Below are 10132 nucleotides of genomic sequence, written 5' to 3'. Positions count from 1 at the left end.
ACTTGTACCGCCTCCGCCCCCAGGGAAGGAGCTCCGCTAACTCTTTCCGGAAGGGCTGGAAAGGAATGCGCATGCGTGCGGTCCCATCTGCCAAACCAAGGCCCTCCCCAAAAAGGGAGGTGCCACCATCACCTCCCTGGAATGCTCGCCAGCGCCCCGAGTTAAGCCCCGCCTCTAGAAGAGAAAATGTTTGCAATCCCCGCCCTCCTCCGGATCGCTCTCCTGCCCCTGCACTAAGCCCCACCCCCTGAGGAGAAAAAAGTCTCTCTCCCGTACTCCAAAAGGAAGGCGGCTCCCGCCTTCCCCTCAGGGCGTGGTCCGCCTGAACCCCGCCCTCTCCCGGCTTTGCCTCCTCGCGCGCAGCCCCAGGGCCTTTTTTTTCCCCTTCTCCCGCCTCCTTCCCTTCTTTTGCCGTTGCTGATTGGCTGTCTTCTCGGAGACGTCACGGGATCAGAAATTTTTCCCGGGGGCGCGCGGCTGTACGGTCCGGCCCCGGGCGGGGAAAGGGGTCGAGAAGCCCCTAAGCTGAGGGGCGGGTGGCAGCGGGGGCAATGCCGAAGCGATGCTGCCCCTTTGGGGATGCGACCCCGCTGCAACTCAAGGTTAGGGTGGGCCCGAAGGAGCTAAGCCGAGGCGTCTTCGGAGAGCGCTATACGCGGGAGATCTTTGGTGAGGGCCGCGAGGCGACTCGAGGGAGCCGGGAAGGAGTGGAGCCGGGGGCGAGGGGTGCGAATTGGAGGGGAGGGGGACCCGGAGGAGGGGCATGGGAGGAGGAGGACCAGGGGGAGGGGCGCTGGCGGAGAGAAGAGGGACCTGGGTGATCTCGGGGAGGAGAAAGGCACCTAGAGAAGTCGGAGGTGGGCAAAGGTGCCGTAGCCAAATGGCCCTTCCGACCCGGACCTCCGCTACCGCCTCGGAACTCGAGGATGCCCCCGCCCCGGCTCCGTGGTGAACTAGGGTGATCTCTGCGCAATTGGGAATTCCCTGAGTGCAAGGGCCTGTCTTATCTAAACTTTGTGTCTCCTCCCGTAGACAGGTCCTAAACGTTTATTCCGGTTAGATTATGTACCAAGGATACAAAGAAAGCCCTTCCCCACTCCCCAAAAAAGATTCGTGCCCATAATCCAATGGGGGAGACCACGTACAGAGAAATGGGTCCTGGCCAAGAAGAGGTCTTAGCAGATACTCGGTGCGAGTGCTAAGTGGTACAAAGCCAAAAAAAAAAGAAAATCTTTGCCCTCGAGGAACTTAGATTATTCCACTGCAGAATTGCAAGGTGTATGCAGATAAGTGAATACAAAATAATTTCTAGGAGTATGGAAGACCGTGGGGAAGAGGGGGAAAATAGGGAGAGACCTATTGAAAGTGGTATCTGCGGGGGCAGCTAGGTGGCTCCGTGGATAGAGCACCGGCCCAGGATTCCGGAGGACCCGTCTTCAAATCTGGCCTCAGACACTTGACACTTACTAACTGTGTGACCCTGGGAAAGTCACTTAACCTTCATTGCCCCTCAAAAAAGAAAGAAAGTGGTATCTGGCGTATACTTTGAAAGGAGTTCCGGACACTAAGGCCGAGGTGAAGATGGAATGCGGTCCGGATTTGGAAGTCATCCTGTCCAAACCAATAGCCATTGATCAGTTGGTCAATATACATTTATTAAATGCCTACTATATACCAGGGGGACTGCTAGGTGGTGCAGTGGATAAAACACTGGCCCTGAAGTTGGGAGGACCTGAGTTCAAATCTCACCCCAAACACTTAGCTGTGTGATCCTGAGCAAGTCACTTAACCCCCATTGCCTTAAACTTCCTGGGCCATCTCCAGAGGAGAGAGTGAGTTTGGTGACCTTGCACAACCCTCCCTCACTTAAATCCAATTCAGTGCAAGTCATGACATCACCCTGATGTCATGGTCCTCTTGGATAATGAAAAACAAACAACTATATACCAGGCACTGGGCTAAGCAATGGGAATACAAAGACAAAAAATGAAATTGGCCCCACCCTTGGGTGCTAATGGGGACACGTGAACAGAAAAAATAATTACAAAATCCAAAATGTCCCAAAAGTTCTTAGTGCAGTTTTTTTTTTTATTTTTTAGTGAGGCAATTGGGGTTAAGTGACTTGCCCAGGGTCACAGCTAGTACATGTTAAGTGTCTGAGGCCGGATTTGGACTCAGGTACTCCTGACTCCAGGGCCAGTGCTCTATCCACTGCACCACCTAGCTGCCCCCGTAGTGCAGTTTTAAGCCAAGTTTAAAAGATGTTTGAGACACCCTGTATAGTAAATGCAAGGTAATTTTGAGCTGATCTTAGAAGAAAACTAAGACTGAAATGGTTAACAGAGTACATTGAGGGGATAGTTTGTAAATCCCAAAAGGCAGTCTGGAGCCAATTTGTGAAGGGCTTTCAATTTAAACAGATGAGTTTGTGTTTTTTTCTAGAGGCAGGAGTATTATACTCGGACCAATGCTTTTGTTTTTTGTTGTTTAGCCCTTTTCAGTAATGTCCAACTCTTCATGACCACTTTTTAGGGTTTTCTTGACCAAAATGCTGGAGTGGTTTGCCATTTCCTTCTCCAGCTCATTTTACAGATGAGGAAACTGAGGCAAACAGAGTTAAGTAACTTGCCCAGGGTGGCACAGCTAGGAAATGTCTGGGGCTGGATTTGAACTTGGGTCTTCCTGACTCCAGGCCTGGCATTCTATCCACCATGACACCTAGCTGCCTTTAAGAATGTCAATTTAACAGTTGTGTGGAAGATTAACTGGAAGAAGGGGAGAGGTTTGAGACAGGGAGCCCAGTTAGGCTACTCTAATGGTCTATGTAAGAAGTGAAGAAAGCCTTAACTGGTGTCCAGAGTGGAGTGAAAGGGATGGATTTGAGAGGTGTGGCAAAGAAGCATTGATATGGTGTGGCAACAGATTGAATAGGAATATAGAGGATTGATGAATGAGGAGTTGAGGGTGATTCTAAGTTTGTATACTTGGATGACTAGAAGAATGGTGCTACCCTTAACAGAAATAAGGAAGTAAGGGTGCTGGCCAAATTGGATATATTTTGGGTATATTAGGTTCTAGATGCCTGTGACATTCAGCTGGAAATGTCCACTGGGCAACTGATGTTCCAGAACTGGAGCTCAGGAGAGAGACAAGAGCTAGACATACAGGTATTGGAGTCATCTACATGGAGATGATAATGGGAACTGCTGAGATCATCAAGAAAGAGAATTTAGAGAGAAGAGAAGAGGACCCAAGACAGAGCATTGGGGTATATCCATAGTTAGGGGAGCAGGAACTAGATGGTCTAATTAAAGAAAATGAGAGGTAGGATCATCAAGAGAGAGGAGGAGCAAAGGATGATCAGCCAACATGAGAAGGATAAAGACTGAGGAAAGACAGAGTTGGGGCATTAGGAGATCATTGGTATATGGGGGAGGAACTTCAGCACAGTGATGAGATCAGAAGCCAGATTACTAAGGGTTGAGAGGTGAATGAGAGGGAAGGAAATTGAGACAGTGAGTATACACAGCTATGAGAGGAAAGGGAGAGAGAATATAATACAGTTTGAGTGGTAGTCAAATGACTTTTTTAAGATGGGAGAGGCTTGGGCATGTTTATAGGAAGCTACTAGAGATGAAAAGTAGAGAGGGGTTGATTGTGGGGGCACTCTGTTGGGAGAGACAGGAGGATACAAGTAGAAGGGACAGCTGCCTCTTCATCAGGAACTGTTGATTAAAATATATCAAGGTCCTTTCAGAACTGAACAGAACGAAGATTCTGGCTATGTGACCTTGAACAGGTTCCTTCTCCTTTCTGGGGCTATTTCGATTAGATAATTGCTAAGAGGGCAAGACTGGGTGTAAACATTGTATCCTTCCAAGTACCTGTGACAGAGCTCTGTGCATAACAGCCATGTGACAAATGTCTGTTGTGTTGGTTGTACTTCAACAATTCGATTGAGAGCTGAGTGTACAAGGGCCACCTCTGTTGCCTCCTGCCCACCAGGCCCAGAGCCAAGGACTAGCTTTATTTTCAGGGTAACTTCTGGATGAGCCTCATCCCTTGTGATCGAGAGCACGGGCCAGCTGGCACCACTTATGAGATTAGCCTGGTCCCTAGGGATCCAGTTGCCAGGCATTTCCTGACCCAGACACTGAGCCTCTTGCTCTCTGCCATCCCTAGATCATATCATCTTCATCCATGCCCCACCCCCTTTACATGGATATTCCCTCTTTTCTTTGTATTTTCTCTCTTGGTGATGTCATCAGCTCCCATAAAAATCAATTGCAATTTTTATGCCACCAACTCCCAGATCCACATATTCAGCTCTCATCTCTCTCCTGGACTTTAGGTTTGCTTTATATCACCAAAAGGCTACAGGCCCCCACCTGACTGTACCGTGGACATCTCAAACTTAATATAACCAGAACAGGATTCATCCATCTCCCATCCTGGCCCTCCCTCCGCCCCAACTATCCCCCAGCCCCCGGCCTCATGTGACTCCTCTCCACCTCTTACTTGGACTATTACAATAGCCTTCTAATTGATCTACCAGCCTGCAATATCTCTGATCTCCAAACCAATCTCCACACAACTGCCAAATTAATATCCTAAAGCAGAGGTGCCAGGCATGCAGTGCCAACCCTTAACACTTCCAGGTCTAACCTGACCCACATTAAAATATAATTGGAAAATATTTAACAAAATAAAAATACAGTAAAACAGAGATAATATTAATATATGGTTTTCCAAGTCAATATATGGTCCTTAGGGATCCTTATATGTGGTTTAGTGGCCCCCAGTTCTATTTGAGTTTGACACCACTCCCCTATAAGCATAGCTCTGAGCATGTTTACTCTTATGCTCAAAAAGCTTCAATAGCTCCCCTTTTTTTTCTGGGATAAAATACAGAGTCCTCTGTTTGACATTTAAAGCCTTTCACATTCTGGCCCCAACCTATACTTTCTAGACTGATTTCACATTCCCTTCCCCCCACATTCCATGTTCCAGCTAAATTCACTTCCTTGTAGTGTTCCTTACATGACATTCTATCTTCCATTGCCCGGGCCATCTGCCCCTGATGTCCAGAATGCTCCCTCTCCACCTCATCTCTTGGAATCCCCACCTTCCTTCAGGCTCGGATGCCACCTTCTACAAGGACTTTACCCAGTTCACCCTGTTGTATTCTTCCCTTTTACCAGCCCCCCCCACAACCACCAAAAGTATTCTGTACCTATATCATTTATATTTTAGGTTGTCAATGTACATACAGATTCTCAGTCACATTTCTTGTTGTTGATCATGCCCTGCTCTTGAACTGAAATCAAATTATAAAATATTAAGTGCTTCCTACATGCCCATGGCTGTGGTGAGGAATACTGAGTGGGAACTAAACATTTTTGTTGGGGCATTAAGATTAATACACAGGAAATACACGAGGGTTTACATGTAGGTACTAAATTATCTGTTTCAGGCTCTGAATGCTCTATGGAGAGATCGATTGTGAGCTGTTGTTTATAAAAATCTTGTCAAGAAAGTAGAAATTCCCTTCTCCCTTGGCTTCTAAGACCTTGTTCTTGTCATGAAAATTTCTAAGTCCAATGAAGAAAAGAAACAGCGAAGTCTCCAAGCCATAGAAAATAGGTTTATTGAGAGAGGGCCTATCTCACACTAAAGCAGTCTCAGGCAGGGGTAGGACCTGAGAGACTCCAAGCGTAGGGATCTGGTGGTTTTTATATACCCATACAGGGCCTTAAAAGTATTTATACCTTACTATTTTTAGACAAACTCCTCCCAAATGTACAACAAATTAAAAGTACTTGTTAAAAAAAGAGTGTAGGGGGTGGCTAGGTGGCACAGTGGATTAAGCACTGGCCCTGGATTCAGGAAGACCTGAGTTCAAATCCGGCCTCAGACACTTGACACTTACTAGCTGTGTGACCCTGGGCAAGTCACTTAACCCCCATTGCCCTGCAAAAAAACAAACAAACAAACAAACAAAAAGAGTGTAGATATAGTCATTTGTCCCAAGTCACTGTTGTAGCCATGTGTCCTCTTGACCTCCTCCGATTTTTAATGCTGATTGGTCCCACATTGTCCTGCACCCTGGAAGTTCTGACCTTATATGAGTTTGTGACAACACCAATAGGTTCACTTGGCATAGTTGATGTTGGTAACTCTCTGAAGCTGATTGGCTGCTTCAGCTTAGAAGATGCTATTTTCAGTACTTTGTGGTTAACCACAAGGATCAAGGGACATCAGTTATAATGATCAAGAAACAAATTTTCTTCTAAAGTTGATACATGAGAACATATTATTGCATTGGCTTAAGCCACTAAAGTATATTGAGTACATTAAAAACAAGTGGGGCAGCTAGGTGGTGCAGTGGATAAAGCACCAGCCCTGGATTCAGGAGGACCTGAGTTCAAATTCAGCCTCAGACACTTGACACTTACTAGCTGTGTAACCCTGGGCAAGTCACTTAACCCCAATTGCCTTACCAAAAAAGAAAACCAAAAAACCAAGTTACATAATTTCTAAGAGAATAGAGAACAATTAAACATTAGTAAATCACCATTTGTAGTCTGTTATGATTACTATAACAATTAAAATCACTTATATTGGGGGCAGCTAGGTGGCGCAGTGGATAAAGCACTGGCCTTGGATTCAGGAGGACCTGAGTTCAAATCCAGCCTTAGACACTTGACACTTAACTAGCTGTGTGACCCTGGGCAAGTCACTTAACCCTCAGTACCCTGCCCCCCCCCCAAAGAAAAAAGAAAAAAAATCACTTATATTTAAGAATTAGGGAACATCTCACTCTTCCGTCTCTCTGGTTCTAGCTTTGCTGGCTCATGGTCCTACTACCCGCTAATCATAGTTTTTCCCCATAAATTAGCTTCCACATTCTTGTGAAGTTCATTATGTAGGCTTGCCTTGAGGAGCTCATCTACTCAGATAGTTTTGCTAGGCCTGTGGTGGTGGGGAGACAGAAGGCGAATAATTGAAGCTTGGGGGGAGGACAGAAGGCACATAATAGGGGCTTATGGAATGAGTATTTCTGGATACTGTTCCCCAGACCCGGAATTCATTTCTTCACCTTCAACTACCTCTGGCTTCCTTCAGATCCCCACTCAACAGTCATCTTTTCCCCGAGGCCTTTCCCACTTTCCACAAATGTTAGTGCCCCTTCCAGATTATCTTGTATTTATTTATTTTGCATATTCTCACATGTGTGCATGTCTTGTAGTTGTGCCCAATAGATGTAAGCCTTCTTGAGAAGCAGGGCCTGTTTCCTTCTTATCTTCTATCCCCAGGACCTAGCACAAAGTAGGTGCTTGAAAAGTATTTGTGGATTGATAAGGCTTGAGAAGTAGTTCTTAAGCCTTAACTTCTGTCTTCTGCAACCATGGCGTCTGTAACTTTTGTGTCTTTCTGTCCTCCAAAAATAATGAAATTGGTTTGGGGAAGAAGAGAGAAAATGAATGCCATTGGGATGTCACAAGATGCCCTTCTCCAGTTCTGTTGTTGGATTAGGATTCCTATTGCCTTTATCCACCTAAGACACACCGTGTTCAAGTGCCACAGCCTCTGTGAAGCCTTGACAGATCTCCCCAGGTGTGAAGAACACTCTCCTTCCTCAAATTACCTTTTATTTACTTATCTCCCTGATAAATTTCTGGAGGTCAGGAACTTTTTACATTTTTATCTTCCTTATCTTTCTCTCTCTCCCCTTTTTTTTTTTTTAAACATACAATTCCCCTCACTGCTTTTTCAGAGAAGACCAAGCAGCTCTTGTTCCGGGGAGCCCAAGCGTACATGGACCACATGTGGGATGAGAGCTGTGCCATGGACCATCTTCCAGAGCCAGCAAAGCGCGGTCATGAAGCCCCAAGAGCAATGTGTGCTCTGAGTGGGCAGATGCTGATTGGGCAGGATGGCAAACTTCTCAGGAGGTGTGCACAAGCCACAGATGATACAGGTACCTATAGATAGATATATAGATAGATATAGATCTCTAGCCAGGGTGCCTTCTCTTCATAAAATTCATGACATTATCCACATATACTTAAACTTCATAAAGGTTTTCTTGGTTTCAGTTTTGTTTTACAAATTGGGCCAATATGAGAGACGTGTCTTGTTCTTTCAGGAAGACAAAAGGCTTTGACTCCAGTTACAAGTTTAAATTTGAAACTAGGTTAAACAGCTTTTCAATGATCATGGTAAGCTAAAAATTAGATATATCCCAGCCAGTCAAATTTTTAAAGGATCCCTGAGCACAGTTTATTCTATTAACACCTCAGTCCATATTTAAGGCACTCATATAATGGCAAAGGAACAAAAAAATCATCTTGAGAATTGAAAAAAATTGGTGTGGAATAGTCGGGAACACAGAGCTTCATGGAACTGTGGGCTCCAACATAAACTTAGTAATTGAGCAAAAGAAACCCCACCAAGGCAAAGTACAAAGTTTAATATGAATTGAAAAAACTGCCTTTTATCCTCTGGGTGCCCAGTTACCTGAAGAGGTAGAGGAAGGCAAGTGGAGACCTGGCAGTGGGGTCAATCTGAACATGGCAGAAACCTTCCAGCACTTCTCTGTGTCCAAATCAGTGAACCACAGGCGCTTGATTTCCCAAACAGACTCATCAGAGGGAATGTCCAAAGCCTGTTCTTCCTGTGTAAGGACTGTCCATGGGAAAGAGGCCTGTAGCCAGTGTGACCGCTTCCTGTGTCAGAGCTGCATCAGAATCTGCTATGGCTGCAACACCGTGGTCTGCTCACTATGTGCTGTTGTTAAGTAAGTAGCTCAGAGGGTCCTATTTGATAAGAAAGCTAGAGAAGTCATGGAGCTACTGTGGTGGGCTGTGGGTGCTCTCGGGATATTCTTGTATTAACAGGGATGGAAAGTATTGTCAACAAACCAGACACTATCCTCCTTCTGCCAGATTGCTCTTGCCAGCAGTTCCCGAGTTCCTAGGTCCTAGAACTAAAGCTGGAAGAGACCTTAGAGGTCATACAGTCTGATCTTATAACTGAGGGAGGCCCAGAAACATAGAGTGGCTTGCCAGAAGCCACACAGGTGGGAGGTAAAAAGCTGAATTCAAACCCAAATCCTCTGACTACAAATCTCATGCCAGTTTAAAAATATTAGCTGTTACAGGATCACAGAATGTCAGAGCTAGAAGTAACCTTAGAGATCATCTAGTTCAAGAGTTTTTAAGCTTTTTTGGGTCCCCTTTAGCTATCTAGTGGAGCATATGGATTGCTTCTCAGAAGAATGTTTTTAAATGCATAAAATAAAATAAATCAGATTACTAAGGAAAGTTCAGAGATCCCCTGAAATCCATGTATAGACTCCCCTGGAGTTAAAAACCCCAGACCTAGTGCAAACCCTTCATTTAACAGATGAGAACAGTCATTCCTAGAAAGGGGATATGACTTGCCCAAGAAGTCACAGCTGTTTAGTTGCAAAGCCCAGCCCTAGAATTCAGGTTGCCTGAACTCAAGGCCTGGTCTCTTTCCACTGTATCTTGACCATAGGCTTATCTAACGGATTTTCTTGTCTTCTCTTTCTGCACGGTGTTCTACACAGTTACAGTGACATGGGTGAGAGTGCACTCTGCAGTGGCTGCTCCATGTTTGAAGCCTGACGTTTGTCAGAAAGGACTCCCTCTGCTCTCTGGGAGGCCCGTACCCTTCGGCCATCTCCATCCACACAACTAACACTAATGTGCAGGTGGAGGAACTACAGGTTTTCTAAGATTTTGTGGCTTGTATGTTTTATATTTTGTACTCGAAATAGAATAAGTAGCAGAACTAAATAAACCCTTTTTATATTTGGATGACTGGTCACCTTTTTATCACTTGTGTGAAGGGTGTAAATCCAAGGCCCTTTGAAAGTCATCATTATGCGGGATATTGGCAAGAATATCCTGGGCCTGTGAAGTAATTCACCAAAAGTTTGTTATTCAGTGATGTCTAAAATGGAGAATTTTTTTAAACTTAAATAGTCAATTTAAAAGTGAGCATATTTGTGGGTTCCTTCTAGGATACTAATTTTTACTTTTCCTGTCCAAGAGCAAGTCGTCAAGCATTTATGAAGCGCCTCCTATGTGCCAGGTACTGCACT

The 10132-nt window shown here is 45.2% G+C and overlaps 1 protein-coding gene across 1 annotated transcript; it reads left to right on the top strand.

The window, feature by feature from the left end:
- The first annotated feature begins 427 nt into the window (after positions 1 to 427).
- On the top strand, positions 428 to 9843 carry SIVA1 (SIVA1 apoptosis inducing factor). Its single transcript, XM_043990228.1, has 4 exons — positions 428 to 669; positions 7778 to 7981; positions 8644 to 8800; positions 9596 to 9843. The coding sequence occupies exons 1-4, from the start codon at positions 552 to 554 to the stop codon at positions 9651 to 9653; spliced, it is 537 nt and encodes a 178-aa protein (XP_043846163.1). The 5' UTR covers positions 428 to 551; the 3' UTR covers positions 9654 to 9843.
- Positions 9844 to 10132: the final 289 nt, after the last annotated feature.

Source organism: Dromiciops gliroides, chromosome 2 (genome assembly GCF_019393635.1).
Source record: "Dromiciops gliroides isolate mDroGli1 chromosome 2, mDroGli1.pri, whole genome shotgun sequence".
Lineage (NCBI taxonomy): Eukaryota > Metazoa > Chordata > Mammalia > Microbiotheria > Microbiotheriidae > Dromiciops > Dromiciops gliroides.
The sequence above is the reverse complement of the archived record's forward strand: the minus strand, read 5'-3'. Positions and strand labels throughout refer to the sequence as shown.

Bases quoted from the DNA above. Each gene is read 5' to 3' on its own strand.
- SIVA1 (XM_043990228.1), top strand. From the start codon at position 552: ATGCCGAAGCGATGCTGCCCCTTTGGGGATGCGACCCCGCTGCAACTC. The intron at 670-7,777 runs GTGAGGGCCGCG...CTGCTTTTTCAG, and splicing joins CTATACGCGGGAGATCTTTG to AGAAGACCAAGCAGCTCTTG. The intron at 8,801-9,595 runs GTAAGTAGCTCA...TGTTCTACACAG, and splicing joins TCACTATGTGCTGTTGTTAA to TTACAGTGACATGGGTGAGA.